The 19,746-nt window shown below is 40.4% G+C and overlaps 7 protein-coding genes across 7 annotated transcripts; 4 read left to right on the top strand and 3 right to left on the bottom strand.

Moving 5' to 3' along the window:
- Positions 1 to 697: 697 nt before the first annotated feature.
- Positions 698 to 1,879, bottom strand: ATC70_004495 (Fungal_trans domain-containing protein; the record flags this gene model as incomplete). The annotated part of the gene is made up of 5 exons (XM_064823797.1): positions 698 to 770; positions 823 to 941; positions 1,009 to 1,580; positions 1,636 to 1,699; positions 1,778 to 1,879. 5 exons carry the CDS (start codon positions 1,877 to 1,879, stop codon positions 698 to 700), a joined length of 930 nt encoding a protein of 309 aa, XP_064688622.1.
- Positions 1,880 to 3,000: 1,121 nt separating this feature from the next.
- Positions 3,001 to 7,017, top strand: ATC70_004494 (uncharacterized protein; the record flags this gene model as incomplete). The annotated part of the gene is made up of 5 exons (XM_064823796.1): positions 3,001 to 3,009; positions 3,096 to 3,282; positions 3,340 to 4,708; positions 4,765 to 5,406; positions 5,466 to 7,017. 5 exons carry the CDS (start codon positions 3,001 to 3,003, stop codon positions 7,015 to 7,017), a joined length of 3,759 nt encoding a protein of 1,252 aa, XP_064688621.1.
- Positions 7,018 to 7,130: 113 nt separating this feature from the next.
- Positions 7,131 to 7,547, top strand: SSN8 (RNA polymerase II holoenzyme cyclin-like subunit; the record flags this gene model as incomplete). Its single annotated transcript, XM_064823795.1, has 1 exon — positions 7,131 to 7,547. The coding sequence occupies one exon, from the start codon at positions 7,131 to 7,133 to the stop codon at positions 7,545 to 7,547; it is 417 nt and encodes a 138-aa protein (XP_064688620.1).
- Positions 7,548 to 7,943: 396 nt separating this feature from the next.
- On the top strand, positions 7,944 to 10,073 carry ATC70_004492 (uncharacterized protein; the record flags this gene model as incomplete). The annotated part of the gene is made up of 6 exons (XM_064823794.1): positions 7,944 to 8,306; positions 8,368 to 8,559; positions 8,626 to 8,925; positions 8,975 to 9,012; positions 9,069 to 9,721; positions 9,775 to 10,073. The coding sequence occupies 6 exons, from the start codon at positions 7,944 to 7,946 to the stop codon at positions 10,071 to 10,073; spliced, it is 1,845 nt and encodes a 614-aa protein (XP_064688619.1).
- Positions 10,074 to 10,155: 82 nt separating this feature from the next.
- Positions 10,156 to 11,110, bottom strand: TTR1_2 (Glutaredoxin; the record flags this gene model as incomplete). Its single annotated transcript, XM_064823793.1, has 6 exons — positions 10,156 to 10,161; positions 10,228 to 10,270; positions 10,326 to 10,595; positions 10,664 to 10,771; positions 10,830 to 11,014; positions 11,108 to 11,110. 6 exons carry the CDS (start codon positions 11,108 to 11,110, stop codon positions 10,156 to 10,158), a joined length of 615 nt encoding a protein of 204 aa, XP_064688618.1.
- Positions 11,111 to 11,592: 482 nt separating this feature from the next.
- On the top strand, positions 11,593 to 12,366 carry ATC70_004490 (uncharacterized protein; the record flags this gene model as incomplete). Its single annotated transcript, XM_064823792.1, has 4 exons — positions 11,593 to 11,676; positions 11,737 to 11,775; positions 11,829 to 12,007; positions 12,066 to 12,366. The coding sequence occupies 4 exons, from the start codon at positions 11,593 to 11,595 to the stop codon at positions 12,364 to 12,366; spliced, it is 603 nt and encodes a 200-aa protein (XP_064688617.1).
- A 61-nt stretch (positions 12,367 to 12,427) lies between these two features.
- ATC70_004489 (uncharacterized protein) lies at positions 12,428 to 13,882 on the bottom strand (the record flags this gene model as incomplete). Its single annotated transcript, XM_064823791.1, has 7 exons — positions 12,428 to 12,945; positions 13,012 to 13,314; positions 13,375 to 13,453; positions 13,511 to 13,581; positions 13,642 to 13,693; positions 13,758 to 13,812; positions 13,866 to 13,882. The coding sequence occupies 7 exons, from the start codon at positions 13,880 to 13,882 to the stop codon at positions 12,428 to 12,430; spliced, it is 1,095 nt and encodes a 364-aa protein (XP_064688616.1).
- Between the last annotated feature and the right edge of the window lie 5,864 nt (positions 13,883 to 19,746).

Raw genomic sequence — 19,746 nt, 5'->3', positions numbered from 1 at the left:
ATTTTCGTAGATTTCTGTAGATTTATCGTTGAGGGATGTCATTTGTATGTAACAAATTCAAGCAACATTCGTAATACCATATATAATTTACACACTATGTTTTCCAAACATCATAACATCATAAACATATAGTCCCTAGACACTTTTACAACCCTATAATAATAACAACGTAATAAATTTATGGTCCCTACTAGACAAAGCCTCAAAAAGGAAAGAAGTTCATCTAACAAGTGTTTTGATAGGCTGGTGTTATTAAATATAGATTGCAAGAAAATAGCATGGCTAGATATAGTGCTATGTAATTTGCCACCTGCTTTCCATAATACGCTTCAAAAAAAAGCATCTATTATTACTGTATTGCCTTCATGATGAAAAGAGCATTGAGTTTGCCAGCCAGCCCCACCAGCCAAAATTAATTCAAATCTAGAATCATAGTTTGTTCTGGATTGGCCAAATTTTGATGATTTTCGACTCGATTGAACTATTTTGGTGGATTCGACTATATAAAACATGGTTATCATCCGATGCTTCCTAATACATTCTTGGGGTACTTTTTCAAGGCGCTTCCAATGGTACCCAGTAAGATAGATGTTTATCAAGCTACCCTTAAACGAATCACTCTTATTAATAAGCAAAAGTCTCATGCATATGTTCACAGTGTTGTATCAACTTGTTTTATCCAAATTTATTATTCATTTTACAAAAAGTAATCAGGCGTACGTCGAGTAACATGAGGCTCACCCTTTCTTGGTGCAGGATCAAATTGAAGGCTATCGCAAATGTCAGTTGTATGTTAACTTTCAGACAGCGTATTGGACTTACAATGTGTATTTCATGTGTTCATCGATTTCCATGATAGCAGCTTGATTACCACAACGATAACAGTAGTTGGGTGCACTAAAGATGGTTACCACATTACGATCCTGAGTCCAGTTGTATCCCTATTCATGATGCATGGTTGATTAAGAAAAGCATGGTCCAGGCAGGCATACTACATTAAACACCCACCTCCATCACCAATTGATGAGCTCTTGCTACCAAAGTAAGTCCATTATTATGATTGAAGGTTTCTGAAATATCCTGACCAAATGTATAGCCAGCACCACGAGGAGAAATACCCCAACCACATCGATCATCTGGATCAGACCATAAGAGATCACACATGGGACCTTCATGAGGCACCTCTTGAATTCTATCCAACGAACGAATCTGATCCAATGAATCAATCGAAGGCGATAAACCACCGTGTAGACAAAAGATCTGATCCTCAATCAAGGCTGTCAAGGGCAAGAAGTCAAACAGGTCTGTAAACATCTTCCACACATTGGCGTTGCCGTATTTTCTCAAACATTCATCGTAAAAGCCATACACTTGGGTGATTTGACGAGATTCGTGGTTGCCACGAAGGATAGTAACACGATCCTTGTATCTTACTTTGAGAGACACTAGAAGAGTGACAGTTTCGACAGAGTAATAGCCTCGATCAACATAATCGCCCATAAATAAGTAGTTGGTATCAGGTGAATTACCGCCGATTCTAAAGAGCTCTTGCAAATCATGAAATTGGCCGTGAATATCACCTATATCCGCTGTTAGCTACAGTTGGTACATTCTATAGCAAAGTAGGCCATTTACCACAGACTGTCACTGGACAGCGCACTGGTTGTACGTTGGACTCTTCCAAAAGGATTTCACGCGCCTTGAAGAGGATAACAAATCAGTTGTAAACATCAGCTCTCTCCGTTTTCTCAGGTAAGTCTGATATCAACGCGCTTACTTTATCACAGAGCTTCTTAATGTCACTTTCAGAGAGTTGCTTACAGTCTTGCAGTTGAGTGATCCAAGCATCAACATCAGCTACTGAATTTGAGGCAGACATAGTATACAAAAGATGGTTAAAATACTGTTTTCTTTTGTTTTTTTTTTCGCAAGAAATGCTTTGTTGCTTGTTTGGTATAAGAAATCCTTTCTTTTGATATGTTAATACATGGTAGCACTAAACGCGTGTTGACATCAAGATGCCTATTTACCAGACGAAAAGATAGATAAGAAGTAAATGAGTTGAAAAAAAAGAAGCTTTTTTCCTTTTTCTCCCAACAAACTGTTTAAATGAACTGTGTATTGTATGAATGAGTTTGTGTTCAAGTGTCTGTAGAGTCACGCCGTTCCTCTCTCTTCTGCCCCACTCTCCAAGTAATAATCAAACGGATGATTAGAACGGAGCCCCAAGAAGAGCGCTTCAGTCTCGGTGCTGCATTGAATTACGGCAACCTTTTCTGATCTGATCGAGTTATATATTAGCGAGATTCATATTTCACATCTCGGATCCTAATCCAGTCATTTGATCCACTTTGATTTTCGAAATGCTGGCATGTATGACCCTCTCCCGTCCCTTTTAATTCCAATCATAGAACACCCGTTCTTATGCGAATTAATGCATGCGAATGGCGCTGGACATTGCATCATGTAACGATAAAAGACTGCCATTGAATGCTTGATGCCCTTAGTAGAATACTCATTGTCCACGGCGTGTACTCTTTTTATGCAGGTGAGTGCTTTCAACATGGCATGTATTTATATCAGATCAAGGATCTACATGCGGTGGCTTCTAAATGCCATCTCGTCGAGTATACAGTGTACAATCTGCTGAATACACTGCTATTGCAGCACACAACACCCTGCCAGCTTGATTAGTTTATGATTCCCTATTGATTTGTGCCAATTCCTCAGTTTTATTAATGCTTTTTACCTTGCAAACATCAGGGAACGTCATCTTTTGCCCTGTGTTACCATAGCAGTTGTTTCTTTCATGTTACATGATTGTGTACATGAACAGAAAAAAAACCTTTTCCTCTCCTCATCTTGTGTCTTTTTCATTTGTTGTTTCTTTCTTATATTGACCACTACTACTGAAGCCATATTTGTACCAAAATACAACGCACATGAGTTCGATACCGCATTACAACATGTATCGGTATGATACTCCTTTTGTTCCTGCAAATGTTGACAGTAAGAAGACGTCTAGCTTGGTTCAGGCAAGTACTTGCAAAGAGCAGCTTTGATTTTCACAGTACTCACTTTTAATCCTTCTTTAGAGAGCTATCTTCTTGCAATCACAAGGCGCAACAGAACTAAACAACCTCGAATTGGCTCAAATACAGCATCAACTGGTACTCATGCAAAGTGGTACAGGCTCTCGATATGCCAATACTGCTGCTAGTACGCCAGCTGCCAAGTATCAGCCACAGCTACACACGTTTGGAAAGCACAGCACAAACCCAGGTAAGGTAGACATTTATCGATTATCTACGGCAAAATTTATCGACAATGGCTGTGTAGGCCAGTGTATGCTCTTGCCTCATCAGTTGAGCGCTCTAGAGAATCAAATCGCTGCATACAAATTTCTCTTGAAAAACGCACCATTACCACCTCAACTTCAGCAAGCTGTATTGGCTCCTTCCAACAGCTTACTCGCTCAATCATCGCCCCCAATCACACCCATCACTACATCAAAAGCCATCCAACCACAGCCACATCAAGGCCACCCGCATTCGGTGCCTCCCACACCACCTACACCTCAGCATCAAGAAGAGCATGAAAAGGCATCAGATTCTACATCGCCACCTTTTGCATTTCTACCATCTCAAAGCACTTCATCATCACTACTAGTAGCACATTCATTTGGTGCGTATATACTGCCAGCTGCTCTTTTGGAAAGCCCCATCACATCCTACGCCCATGCACCAAGACATCAAATGACCTTGATTCCCAGTCTGTTGCCTGTAGGCATTGATTCTCAAGCCATCCGATCTAACAGAGAAAAGAGAATGCTGGCCCGTATGAAGCATCAGTACCAACAACCCGCCACAAACTTGCAAGACCACATTCGATCCAAGGCTCTGAAGCTCTATCAGAAACAGAGCCACCTTCGCAGCGAATTGGCTCAGGGCGTAGACAAATCAACAGTGCTTGCCACCTCTACAGATCGCACCGCGTTCAGACGTACCAAGAAGGTTTCGCGCCTTGATTCGCATCAAGTTGAATCAGTAGAGCAGCAGCAGCGAAGAAACCGAGAAGGCTTTATTCAAGCCACCAAACACAATCATCTACACATCATTTGTCAACACGGCTCTGCGTTAAGCCATCAGGGCAAACTGAAAAGAGCCAAACTAGCCAAACTGGGTCTCGCTGTAGTGCGCTGTCACCAGAACGCTGAAAAGGCGGAACAAAAAAAGATGGAACGCATTGCCATGGAGCGTATGCAAGCACTCAAAAACGAAGATGAAGAGGCCTACATCAAGCTACTTGACCACACCAAAGACACGCGCTTGACTCATTTGCTGAAACAAACAGATGTGTTCTTGCAATCATTGACAAAGTCCGTAGTAGAACAGCAGCAAAGCATAGGCAGGTACGCAGTATCTAGTCAAGAGCACTTGCAACACGACGTGTCTTCTGCTGACTATTTCCGCATTACTCACAAAATACACGAAGATGTCAGCCAGCCTACAATCATGACGAACGGCCAACTCAAGCAGTATCAAGTCAAGGGCCTGCAATGGATGGTTTCGCTCTACAACAACAATTTGAATGGCATTTTGGCGGATGAGATGGGTCTGGGAAAGACCATTCAGGCCATCAGTTTGATTACATATTTGATTGAAAAAAAGCAACAACGGGGGCCTTTCTTGGTCATTGTGCCTTTATCGTAAGTAGCTGCTATGCTTTTTTGATGGAATATAGACTCACTTACATGCTTGATAGCACACTGACAAACTGGAAAATGGAATTTGACAAGTGGGCGCCTTCTGTCTCCAAGGTAGTCTACACAGGGCCACCTCATACAAGAAAAGAATTGGCTAGCATTGTGCGGTCTGGCCAATTCCAAGTGCTACTGACTACGTTTGAATACATTATCCGAGACACACAAGCACTCTGCAGGACGAAATGGCTGTATCTGATCATAGACGAGGGTCACCGTATGAAGAATACCAACGCCAGGCTGACAGTGACATTGCGCCAGAAATTTCGCGCTCGATATCGCCTCATTCTCACTGGCACACCGTTGCAAAACAATCTGCCTGAGCTGTGGGCCCTGCTAAACTTTATCCTGCCAAAGATATTCAAGAGTGTCAAGACATTTGAAGAATGGCTCAACACGCCATTTTCCAACCAAGGTGTACAAGATAAGGTGGATTTGAATGAAGAAGAGCAGTTGCTGATCATCAAACGACTACACAAGGTACTGAGACCCTTCTTGCTGAGACGTCTCAAGTCAGATGTGGAGTCAGAGCTACCAGACAAGGTGGAGAGGGTGATTAAATGCAGATTGTCCAGCCTGCAGATGAAACTATATCAGCAGCTCAAAAATACCGGTGTTATGAATGTGAACAGCAACAGTAACTCGTAAGTAGTTTTGCAGCAGAGAAGCGCGTCAAATCTAACATGTGCACCATCTTTCGTAGCCCCATTGCTGCCAGAGGGCTGAACAACACCATCATGCAGCTTCGCAAGGTATGCAACCACCCATTTGTGTTTGAAGGCGTTGAAAATGCGCTCAATTCCAAAGGCAAAGCCAACGATTTGCTCTACCGTTGCAGTGGCAAATTCGAGTTATTGGATCGCATGCTGCCCAAGCTACAAAGAACTGGCCACCGTGTGTTGATCTTCTTCCAAATGACAGGCATCATGAGCATCATGGAGGACTACTTAAACTGGAGAAACTATCATTATCTGCGTTTGGATGGCAGCACGCGCTCAGAGGACCGTTCCAAGATGTTATACCGCTTTAATCAGCCCAACTCGTCCTACTTTATCTTCTTGCTGAGCACCCGTGCTGGTGGCCTTGGCTTAAACTTGCAGTCGGCTGATACGGTCATTATTTTTGACTCGGACTGGAATCCACATCAAGACTTGCAGGCTCAAGATCGTGCTCATCGTGTAGGGCAGACCAAAGAAGTACGCATTTTCCGACTGGCGACATCCAATTCAATCGAGGAGAGAATCCTAGCCACAGCACAACACAAGCTCGACATTGACGGCAAGGTCATTCAAGCCGGTAAATTTGACAATCGCAGCACAGAGGCAGATCGAGAAACTCTACTAAGAATGCTGCTGGAAGACAAGATTGAAGAAGAGAAGCAAGAGGAAGCATACGATGAAGACGCAAGCAACCAAGAGTTAAATGACATGTTGAAGCGTTCTGATCAAGAGCTGAGCGTGTTTGAAATGATGGACAGCGAGAGAAGAGCTCAAGAGCAATCAAGCCAACAGCGAGTACGCTTGATCCAGGAGAGTGAGTTGCCAGATGTGTTTGATACAGTTGACCCTGTGATTGTGGATCCAAGCTCTGTGGACTTTGGTTCCGACAGAAGCAGAAGAGCCAAGCAGAACATCAAATATGACGATGGACTTACAGACGAGCAGTTTATGCGCGCCATTGAAAGAGGGGAGGATATGTCACGCATTGAAAAGAAGAGATCACTGCCAACTGCAACTAAATTAAGCCGAAAACGCATCAAAATGGAGCCCGAGAAAACGCCTGAAGTAGATGCTGTGTCAAGATTAGTGCGAAAGCAGCTGACAGAGGTATTTGAAGCATGCTATAAGCGAGTCGAAAAGTCGATTGCCTTTGAGGATGATGGGTACTACAGAAAGCGATGCGAGTTGTTTATGGATCTTGTGGACATGAGAGAATATCCAGACTACTACACACTGATCAAAAATCCCATTTCAATGAACATGATCAAGAGCCGAATCCACTCCTTCTACTATGAAAGCATCAACGAATTCAAAAGCGACTTTGAGGTCATGTTTGAGAATGCTCGCATCTTTAATGAAGAAGAATCAGCTGTGTATGAAGATGCCAACGAGATGGAAAAGATACTGAACGATGAGCTAGAGAGACAATGTCCTCGAGGTATTCTGCCCAAATACCGCAAGCGAAAGGCGGCCATTGAGCAAGAGTTTGTTGAAGGTCCATTTGATGATGAGGAGGAGGAGGAGGAGGATGAATAAAGTGAAACCGGTGCACGGTTTCAAACTAGGAAAAAAAAATCCGAGTATAGTAAAAATAGCTCTAGTATCTCTTATTGTTGAATAATAATAAAAACTCTTTCTTTCTTTAACAAATGTCCCAACATCCGTATTCTGCTTCAGTGCCTGCTAGTGAACAGCTCGACCTACAACAGAGCTTATTCCCATCATGGCACAATCGCAGACACTCACACTCAACAGACATGATTCTAGAGGGAGGACAAAGAAAGAGCGGCTCATTTGAAGCATTGAAAGATATGATGCAAAAGCATCAATCCCAAAAAGACGATCCTGACGACGACGAGCAGCCAAAAGACAAAATGCGTGTCGCAGCAAACAACGACAACAAAAGTACACCTGTTCCTCCAGGCCCAAGTATCTTGATTCAAGAGCCAAATCAGAAAGAAACCACAGCTGCTGATTCCAATGAGAAAAAAAAGCAGCCCAAAATACGACGATCTGTCAAATTCAATGCTGAAGAAGACAATGGAAGCAATTTTATCAAGAATTAGAGGCAATATTATATATGGAGCGTACCACCGTGTGCGCCGTAATTATTCATTAAACAGTTTTTTTTAGAGGGAACTGTGGAAGCTGGATTTCTATTGAGAAGAATGATTGTATGGTGCATTAAGAGAAGAGGGCGCTTGTGGATACAAACATTGTGGCAAATGACCATGAAGGTGGCTAAAATGATAGGCAATGAGAGAGGGAGAGAACACAAGATGGATGTGTGTGACACTGTCGGCTAGTTACACCTGAAGATGTTTCATCCTTAGCTTCAAAGTGGGTTTCTAGCCTCACATCATATTTCCTGCTTATAAATAGTCCCTCCACATTGAATCTCTTTTTCTTCTCTTTCTCTCTATTTTTTTTTTCAGCATTCACATTTTACATTTGTGATATCAATGTCGAGCAGCACTATCAACAGTAGTCATAGTGGAAGCAGCAATATCCCCCCAACACCACCTCCTCGACCCTCTGCTCCCAAAGCTGCCAGCTCTCCTCCTGTGCCAGCGCCAGCTTTACCAGCCAGAAATAAATCCGTTGATCAATTACTGCCTAGTACTAGTAAACCAACGCCTACAAAGTCCACTACCAGCACCAGCATCAATCCAGACATTGAGGAATACTATGCGCATTTGGACAAACATGTAAAGGAAGTACGTCGCCGCAAAGCAAAGAGCATTGTAGCTCCCTCCTTGTCAGATTACAGAGTTAAAAAAGACGACAAGATCATTTCTACCAACTGGATTGAATTTCTCCAGGCTGTAAGTTGTAATTACTGCACGCAAGAATGGATGGTACTCAACGTGTGTATGTGTTGCATAGTGGATAAAGTACTTTGTAAGTGCGGCTGCCTATGATGATTTAGATCGTCCGCTAGAGCCCTTTTCTTTAAAGACGGTAAAGCATGATCTCGATAGACTCTATCCAATGGTTGTGCCATTCATTACGCCAGTGAGAAAGCTAAGACCTATTTACAGGTGGGAAAACAAAGCTTTGACAGGAGGTCTCGCTAGTGTAAGTTACACAAGGCTAACGTCGATCACCCATTGCCCTGTCTATATCTCATGCCATGTTGCCTAGTTGTATCTTATCCTGTGGTATTACGATTTGATCATGGCATTTGTGTGCATCTGGATGGCGATTGGCATACTGGTGGTTCGTTTGGATATGTTTGCTCAGTACGGTGTGGAAGCATTGGAGGAGCAGCCAGAGACAGATGCTACTGTAAAGTCTTGGAATCGCAACTTTTGGATGAAGATGAGAACAACGATGGGCACTCGATCTCCCTATGGATTCAATCTGTTTGACGATATCGACATTTCAGTGAACGAATGGAAGACTGATTTGTACACGAAATGCGGACCTACGATTCAGATCATAGTGAGTTTTACTCTATCGGATGCATACACTCTGACTGACAAAATGTTAGCTATCGGATACCGTAGACTATCTGGAGCGCATTAAAAAGTAAGTCCATCTAGCTGATTCTTTGATCCTTGGTCTAATCCACTTTCTGCATGTAGTTTGCTCACATGGAAGAGACCTCTCAAAACCAGAATTTTACTGTTTGCTATATGCACATCATCTGTATGCTTGACATTCATTCCGCTTCGATATGTCGGAAAGATGATATTCATCTATCTTGGTTTCGAATTTTTCGTATTGCAGGCACTCCGTTCTCATTATCCTAGACATCGCCGACTCTTTAATATATTAAACTTGCTTTTATGGGATGTGCCGAATGATGCTGAATACGCCATGGAGGTGGTAAGACTCTCCCGTCCCATCAAAAAGACCAGCAGCGACAGTATATCCAGCTCATCCTCAACATCCACCTTTACATCCACTGATCCGAGAAGACGAAATTTAGATTATGACAGCAGCGGTTCGAGTCATCGACATCCTCCTAGTGCCATGCCCAAGAAGTTATCTGCCTCCATGTCCGACCTCATGACAAATCATCTCACCATGAAGGCACTGGATGTCAAACCCACGAACAAATCACCCGGTAAAACTGCATTCCACGAGCAAGCGGCTTCCACAGCGACCTCATTGGCCATGCTGGCTGCTGCTGCTGCTGTCAATAAGATAAAGAAGACAGTTGATGGGAAACGGGACAAGAATGCAAAGAGAGCAGAAGATTCGATCCCCCCTGAAGAGGAAGATGATCCCAATGGCAAGCATCCCTCCTTTATAACATCGTTCATTTTAGCTCACTCTCCAATATAGCTTTTGGTTGTATGTACAAAGGTACGATTCCCGGACGCATCAATCTTCGTGGCAATGGATTCGTATTCCAGACATCTCGCATGACAGGTGGCAAGGTCTTGGTTGAATGTGCATTTGATGATATTGTCGGCGTCAAGAAAACCAAGCAATATGATATGCTCGTTTGGCATGCCAATGGCATTGATATTTCAACGACAGATGGACATGTCCTGACATTTGAAAACGTCATTCGAAGAGATGATTGCTTTAATAGATTAGTCGCTGCTTCTGATGCAGGTGGTGAATGGAAGAAAATGTAGAAAAAAAAACGAATAAAAGCTGTGTTTTTTGACATGTTTATTTATTTGTTTTGATTATTACAATAATATGGATTGGGTTGATTTAATCCTAAGGCATCCATGTTAGTATTGAGCTTTCACTGAATCTCTCTGCCTCAAATAGCTGTGTGCTTACCTGGCGGGATTTGAGTGTACGAGTAATGATTTCGGTTGGTGTACTACAATAAAGAGGTTAATGTTGTCTCGCTCCAGTTGCCTCAAATTCAAACTTACATGACATGAACCACAGCGCCCCAACCTGACAAAGCATCTCTGTCTTGTGCATTCAATAATGCTTGGGAGATGGTCTCAAAGAGATCCTCGGGCTCAAGATCAGGCTCCCAAAGCGATTCACACATACCGTACAAATTGGATCCTGCAGTACCACTTACAACGAAATCTTTGGCAAAATTGATACATCCGATTAAATCCATAGCGCAAATGAAAGGCTTGTTGTCCTTGCCTAAACCTGCAACAATTGGTTCAACAAAGTAAGGTCCAAATCTAGTTTTTGTTGGCATCAAAATGAGTGGGAAGTTGTTTTGCTAGCAGTTGTCAATCATGACATGTACCTTTTCTCATATAAAGTAGAGGAGACCATGTGTGCAAGTGTTTTGGGCTCCATTTCTCTCTCTTCACGCATTTTGTACATATTTGTCTTGAATCTGAAACGATCTGCTCTATTATACAATACTCATATTAATACACATCCATCAAAAGTTGCTGATGTCTACTCACAATGTCAGCACATCAGTAGCTAAACCAGGTAATCCAATAAATGTCTTTTCGGAAGCTTTGAACATCTTTTGGAATTCGGTTGATACAGTCATGAATTGGGCACCGAGACGCTTATCAGCTGCAATAGCGACACAGTCCTTTCCTACCATGGCTACAACAGAGCCACCATTGTATTGCATAATCGACTGTGTAATTTGATCAAATTCAATGTTAGTCAAGAGTTTAGATAGCCATGTGTGTATCCAGATGTATATCTGAGGAGAGCTCTTGTTATTTACCATGATGAAGTATATATATATTCTCTTTGAGTAGATGTAAAGAAATGGGAAAAAGAGAAAATAAACCAAAAGTTTACGTTACAAATGTTGTGTCTTCTGCTTGACGCGTAACTGCCACTGCCAACGTTTGCTTTTTAAGCTGGGATGACGTGTTCTAACCGACCAAATGTCGCTTATTGAGGACCCGATTCTAGTAAAGGCATCTCCAAAGAAGCTCAAATACGTTTTGATCAAAAGCTAGTGTCTGATGGATATCAAGCTAGCTTAGATGATGCTCAAATATGCACCAAAACGTCATCTTGTTTAAAATTAGGGCACATCACGCCTGTAAACTGACTAATATAGCTAAATGTCGCATCCTACCTCTACATTGGATGTACTACAGGTCCGCAAAAATCTTGCGTGTGCAACTGGATTAGTACAAAAACTCGAGCAATGACTAAATATTTGCTTTTCTTCCATCATTTCTTTGATACAACTTTCAAATGGCTTTAGCTCCTCAATTTGCCGGTCATCGTTTAGGCTCTGTCCTTGCTCCCCATACTCTCGAGTTTTATCTGGACTATGTTGTAAGTTCATTGATAAAAGCCAATCATGCAAAAGAGATGCTTAATCATATATGCCCATAGTGTCCTTTCTCTGCTAAAATTTACAAGAAACTTCGCGAGGTACAGCTATCCACTGACAACATAAAACAGCAGTTTTACTGAACATTTCATAGGAAGTTTGGCCTTTCGTCGAGTCCACTTATCCTGATAAATTCCAGTTCATCTTTCGCCAGCAAGTTCAACCTTGGCACGCCTCCTCAACCATTGTTCATGAGGCTGCCATTGCTGTAGAAAAAATTGATAACAAAAAGTTCTTTGAATTCTCTGACGCTTTGTTTGCTAATCAAAAAGAGTAAGTGCCAGCTTGCAATCGCAATGATGAGAACAGTGAAATAAAAGTGTTTGGATAGATACTTTGACGAAGCCCTCGAGAACAAGACACGTAGAGAAACAGCCGAGAGTTTGGCCAAATTGGCTGAACAAGTTGGTGTTCCATCTGCCAAGGTCTTGGAGCTTATTTCAAATGGAACGGGTGAGCCTAAAAACCACGGTAACCAAGTTTCTAACGACTTGAAGTTATGTATCAAGATTGGCCGTCAGAATGGCATCCATGTCAGTCCCACTGTTTTGGTTGATGGCATCAAGGATGATAGTGTTTCATCTGGTTGGGAACTCAATCAATGGCAAGAATATTTGAAAACTAAGCTTTAAGTGAAATAAATGATATACTGTATATATATTTAGCTTATTGTGTCAAATGCATGTTAAATGTCTAAGAAAATAATTTAGCGTAGGCGCTCTTCTCTTTTTGCTTTTTAGCAACCAATTTAGCCTTGGTGTTGGCGAGTTCTTTCTTGATGCCGCCATCTTCAGGGTCCAATTCGTTGGCCTTCTCAAAATCTTCAATAGCGCCTTCCAAATCCTTGCTGCCAGCCTTGGCCATGCCGCGACGGAAATGGGCCTTGGTGATATCAGTCTTCTTCAAGTACTTGGCGTCATATTCCAAAACCATAGTAGTAACCTTCAAACAGTCGCTGAAATCACCCAACTTGAGATCACACATAGCTCTGTTGAGGAAACAAGGGATCTTGACACCAGCATACTTGACACGAAGATCCTCAGGATCCTCTTCATCAAAAGCAGGCTTAAAGTTCAAATAGCGAATAGCCTTGAGGTATTTTCTGGCAGCATTCTCATAATCACCCTTCTTGAAATAACCGTTACCAATATCCTTAAGCTTGCCAGCAATTTCAACAATATCAGCAAGCTCTTTGGGACCTTCGTGATCGTCTATAAAGTAGTCAAATGTTGAGTATGATGTATTGCCGCATGCTATCCAATAGAACATGTACTTACCAGGGAATTCCTCATAGTTATCACCATCATCGTTGACCACGATGCCGTCATCTTCGCCTTCGGCCAATTCGCCACAGTTGGTAATGACAGCATCCTTCAATGGCTTGTCATTGCTGACTTCCAAGAATTCCAAGTTACGGACAACAGCCTTGCCCTTCAAAACCTTACCAAAGACGACATGTTTTCCGTCTAAATGAGGGGTTGGGACAGTCGTGATGAAGAATTGAGAGCCATTGGTGGCGGGGCCGGCATTAGCCATGGACAACAAGAATGGCTTATCATGCTTCAAGTCAAAGTTTTCATCTATTTGCTCAGTAGGTTTCAGTATATGCATTACTGCCGTGTCATCTCGCAATTAGCTACCTTCAAATTTTTCACCATAAATAGATTCACCACCAGTACCGTTGCCAGCAGTGAAATCACCACCTTGTATCATGAAATTCTACCATATATGTTACTCATCATTTTCTCGGGATCAAAGCATACGGTGTGCACTTACCTTGATGATGCGGTGGAAAATGCTACCCTTATAGCACAAGGGCTTACCACTTTTGCCTACACCCTTCTCGCCTGTCATCGAGAGACCGAATGAGTAGCTGCTACACTATCATAGAGCAGATGTTCACTTACCAGTACAGAGAGCACGGAAGTTTTCAGCAGTTTTAGGGACGACGTCCTTGAACTAGCAGGACAACAGATTGTGTAAGTCGTTTTACATTTAATAGGTAGTTTATGCAAATACTTACCAGTTCAAAGACAATACGTCCCTCTGGCTTTCCGCCAATTGAAACATCAAAGAAACTTCATTATAGATCAGTAAACATGACCTACTCAATTGCATATGAGAGACTTACACGCGAGGATTGGGCATAATGGTTTGAGACAAATTAACTGATAAAGAAGTGCACTTTTAGAAAGTTGTAGAAGAATGATTGTATTTATAGCATGTCCTTCCGAGTCACGGTGAAGTTGAATGCGATCTTTCCAGAAAAATCGCTGCAAATCAGGATATCCAAGTTAGGCATACTTGATGTTGTAGCATTCATCACACTTTCCATCAACTATTTAGTTCAGCAGATGTTTGATTTGCTATCAAAGCATATAATGCCCTTAAAACCATGCAGCGAGTCTGTAACCAGAAAGATTTTCGTATATTGGTGGCTTTTTAAGTAAATTATGAACTACTGATCAATCTGTATCAACTGTGGCATTATTCATCGCGCAGAGCCAGAAACCACCTGTCGCTTGAGGCCACACTCAAAGTTTCTCGTAGACCTAGGCCAATAGGTTAACCTCAGCCAAAATTGACCGAAACCGATCGACCATTGCTGACTGTTGCTGCGATGGAGAATATGAAATTCTTGTGCATTGCTATCAGCCATTTCACACCCTAAGTTTGCTTACTAGATTGGAGCACCACAAAGACATTTCCATGGTGCTCTCAAAAAAAAAAAAAAAAAAAAAAAAAAAAAGTGTTTTTGCCACAGTAAACTCCAATTTGGGGTCAATCTACATAAAAGCATCGTAAGTGTTCAAACGAGGTCTCGTTTTGGAGAGCAAACAAAGGGGAGAAACATACAATGAATAAAGAAGCCAGGTTGAGTTGGCAATTGTGCTGGTAATAGTATCAAAACATTGAATTTTAGATTGGTTTCGTTATACTTTACTCGCTTAATTATTTGACAACAATCAATGTAGCGACGCATTTTCCCAGTAAGAGGAAGTCTTATTTATTAGCATCAACATAGGGGTGAAAAAACTGCTCCCCGTTCTTTGTAAAATGCGCAGCATAGCTTAAAGTTATTGCCAAACCACAATGAAGCAAGGTACCAACAAACGGCTTTGAATACGGCGTTTCCCGACATTACATCCATCGATATTGCACTCGTAATCACTTGCAACAAACAAGTTCTCATCTGAAGATCATAATTTAGCATTGGCTATTTAAAGAATCGCCAGTTTCTCAACAATCATCTGCAATAATCCATTCAATCTAAAATCCAATTACACTATCTATTCATTCAAAAGATTTTGCTACAGCAACATGCTACTTTTAGAGTTCTACCATCAATATTTTCAATCTTGATTTTGAATAATGGACTAAAGCTCAAAATTCAAAACACTTTGATACATTCATAGTTTTATAAGATGAAGCAAAAGGTAGCAACCCATGAAGCTGAAACATGTTCAAAATCAATAATAAACGGCGTATGTTTGTCGAGGTATCTGGTATTGGGAAGACATTGTATCTAGTGTATTGCTGTACCTATATAATAGCTTTCGACACATAATTAAATTCAAAAGACAAACATCCCTTGCATGAAGCTGTTTAATAAATGCCAGATCGAATGATTGCTCCTTGTCTTACTTTTGAATAAAGAAGAATTTAAATTGTATTTATATTTGAATACACTTTTATTACAAACACAAAATTTTACTATATGACAGATCAATAGGAAACCAACTAGTTGTAACCCTTCGTTGCTTCAACCTCCGAACCAATCAGATTGCTCGAAAACTCCGCTGACCTAAAAAAAATTTGCGAGGGTTTCCCCCTGTTTGGATGTGAGGCAAAATTTTAAGCGCCGCTATAATAGCATTATAGCCGCTGCTATCATCAAACTTCCCTCAGGTGCTAGAGCATGCCTTACTTACACCACCTAGCTTTAGATTCTGGCGTTGAGACTCTCAATCATCACTAAAGTAAGTAGCGATAACCAAGTGGAGGCGGCCTATCTACCTCCTAGCCTCGGATAAAGTCTTGTTGAGCTTCAGGGATAGGCACATCCACACAACGTAAAAAAAGGTATGCTTCAAAAGAAACATATAATAAGAGAAAGAAAGAAAAAGAAGAAAAGAATATAATACTATACGAGTATAGTAAGCAAAAAAGAAACACTCACACAAAGTGGTTTAAAAAAAAAAGCATATCATGAATATAACATCTAAGATATTATACTGAATGCATTGTAAAAATGTTCATACTATATTCTGGTTACAACAACAAGAATATATACATAAATAACGTGCATGATAAAAGTCTGATGTAAAGCAACACAAGTACGCACAATCGCAGGAGCAACAGCGGTATATATGAGTGGTGTGCAATATAATACAACATGATGACTAATGTTGTCTCATGTGAAGCCACAGAGGCAACACAGACAACAACCCACGGCAATATAACAAAGTATTACAACCGCAATACAAGTATGTAGTAGCAGTGAGTCATGCTTGTTGTTGTTCGTACATACGAAACAACGACATTGCACGCATTTGTTGAGATGAACATATCACAGTCAACGAAAGAAACAAAAAACGCAACAAAATACACGTCAAGAGTGCATTATTATTACGAGAAAGGAAGCAATAATAACAAAAACGTCCAGAGAAGTTTTATATTATTGAGACCAGAAGAAAAAAAGTTACTTACCACTTACCACAACCACAAACAGAATACCAGAGAATGCGCAATTACCAGAGACAGACCAGAGAACAAGCATACATAAAAAACAGTAGACCATGAAGGACCAGATTACCAGCCGCAACAGCAGCCGCATCAGCAGCACCACTATAATAGAGAAACAAAAAAACAACATTAGAGAAGGCCTTACACAGAACGTACACAGACCAGATACAGACCAGTTACATACCAGATATAAATCAGACACAGAACAGATACAGACCAGACAGAGGCAAGATACAGACCCAATAAGCAGCCGCAATAGCACTACCAGATTAAAGAAACGAGAGAATAAACAACGCCAACGAAGACCATACACAGACCGGATACAGACCAGACAGAGGCAAGATACAGACCAAACAGAGACAAGGTACAGACCCAACAAGCAGCCGCAATAGCACTACCAGAATAAAGAAGCGAAAGAATAAACAACGCCAACGAAGACCATACACAGACCATACACAGACCAAATAATCAGCCGCAACAGAACTATTATAATAGAGAAACGAGAGAACAAACAGCATTAGAGAAGACCATACACCGACCGTGCAGAGACCAGATACTTGCCCGACGCATACCAAATAAGCAGATACCAAAGATGGTAGATTGAAAGAGATACTAGAGATAACATAAAAGTAAAGGCAGCAGGACACACGTCAAACGGGCAAAAGAATTATCAAATCCTAACAAATAAATACTTTTAGTGTTAATTTCACGTCTTCCAGTGCTCGTTATCGAATGGTATTTACTATATTCTACTTCAAAGAAGCAGTATCACGTATTACTAATAGTACAAGGTTGTGCTATCAAAAGCTAAAGTGTTATTTTCACTCAAAAGGTTTCCAAAACAGCCATGGTTTGGTAGTAAACGCGTTTTGCAAAAAAGGGGGAAAAAAACGGGGATATGGAAGAATGATGGGGGAGCCCTATCCAACGTCACGGTCAGTAGATTTGTTCTCAGTCTTCTGCCGTGGCAGCCGTAACTGCTGCACTTTAATTTGAAATTGTGCAGTGGGTATTTTCATGTTCATATTTGACTTGATCTCACATCTTTTAAGCGTTTTTGCTAAATTTGACTATGAAAATTGTCATTTTCACACCCAACTTTCTAACACATCCTTAGGGGACTAAAGAAGCTGCATCAAATGATGCTAATTACATTCAGGTTTTTGACCGAAAATAGTGAGCAATTTGCAAAAATATAAAAACAGATTTTCTGTGAATATGTCAAAATCTAGCATATAAAACTCTCATAGAAACAGTTTTCAGTGATGCATTGCATCTCTACGATCAGTTTAATTCTATATGTATTATAGGAAAAGTCTTCATTTTTGGGACGAAAAGCGCGATCGTTTGATTTTCAAAAAATTTTCCTTGCCAATACTCATGAAAAAAGGAGGATTTTCATTGATTTGCGATGGCCTAAAAAATTTTGAGATAAAGTATCAGTAAGTAAGGCGTATCAAGCAGAGCCGTTTGGCGCTATTCTAAGCGTTCACAACGCTTTGTAGCATGAGTTATTCGTGCTTCAAATTGGCTAAATTTAGACAAAATTTGACCAAAAATAAAACGCAGTAGGTCGTGTTGCCACACGAACAAGTAAATCAAAGCTTAACTTGATCATTCTGTGGAATTTGAGGCTTTATAAGGCTAAAATTCACGGAAAAAAAAGAATAAAAAACAATGAAGTCAACTTAATGAAACAGCAAAGAGAGAATGTTCGAATGTTTGATCGGTTAGATCAAAAAATCATCTTTCTTCTCGGATTAAGTTGGATTGGGATATATTCAATAGGCTATATAACATTAAATGAATTAAAGCCATATTAATAAATGTTATCCACTTGATTCTCTCAACAATCATCACTATTAATTGTGGAATTTGAGGCTTGATAGACTAAAATTCACGGATAAAAAAGAATAAAAAAACAGTAATGTCAACTTGATAAAGGTATGTTTTATTATCAAACTTGAAGTGAAATCAGGTTTAAATATATTTCATAAAAAAAATAAAGCAATAGTAAAATACAATAGAAATCAACTGTATTTTATTTTGTGTATAAAATGAACTGAAGATCCTGGAATTGAGTAAAAAAAAGAAGAGTATTTGTACATTTGCAACTAGCTTGTAAGATTAGTGATGATAGAGAGCAATAGGTGCTGCTATTGCGATATCTGGCAAATGTTGTTGATGTTTGCTTTAAAGTGGTAATCAATGCAAGAGCACTGGCCATAAGGGTCGATTTGAGTAACCTTGATGGGCTTGGGTGAGCTATCGTCATAGCATGATTTAATGTAACCTTGATGGTTTAAAGTGTGATGTTTGTTATTGAAGTATGGAATCCTTTATCTGGGATATTGTGCAACTATGGCAGCAGGGCATAGTTGTCATATTTGAATATGCTTGTTATTGATTTGATTCTTTTTGGATAAAGATTCCATCACTTATTACGACCATCATGGGTGTGATTGAATACACTGTGATCAGGAGTGATTCATTCACACGATGTGCGATATAAGCATGCATCTTTACTTTAGTATTTTTAAATGGGTTTTTGATGTACATTTGAGCGCTTTCATTAATAGATCCAAATAGCATGAATTTGAATGAGTGCTATTTGATGAACTTTGGTTTTCAATTAAGTTGCGTTTGGGTGGCTATTTCATTACAAAACTGACAGGTGTAAAGTAAAACTGAAGCCTATCTACTGGCCAGGTAGATGATCCTTCTTATATACTATAACAATGAATAAAAGTTCTATTAATTAGATTAACAAATAAGTCAACTCAGATCAACTAATGTCTAATCATGCTAAAAGACAACTCCAGCAAGCTAATCATGATTTAGCTCTGTCTGGATGAATAATTAGACTCTCATCCGAAGTACCCTGATCTATCCTTTCCATAAGGATAATTAATATCGATCTAGTAGCATGTATCCGATAGGTACAGTCTTCTTAGTCTATATTAATAGTACACATCTGAGTGTATATCGCTAAGCATACATCTTTAGCATGTATCTGGATATATGGCATGTCTATAGCATATCGTATGCATGTCTATAGCATGTTTCATATATAGTACAAGTCTGTAGTACATAAGGTATCTGTAGCTAGTATCACGTATATAAGCATGTGTCTTATAGCGTGGATCATGAAGTGCACATCTGAAGCAACAAGCTCATATTGCATTAATCTTGGTGCCTATCCAGATATGGTAAACATCCGTAGTCAATGTCGGAATACAAGTATAAGTCTATAGTGCCATCCATGT

Source organism: Mucor velutinosus (assembly GCF_035048745.1).
Source record: "Mucor velutinosus strain NIH1002 chromosome Unknown tig00001540, whole genome shotgun sequence".
NCBI classification, from domain to species: Eukaryota; Fungi; Mucoromycota; class Mucoromycetes; order Mucorales; family Mucoraceae; genus Mucor; species Mucor velutinosus.
This window is presented reverse-complemented; position numbering and strand designations above follow the sequence as displayed.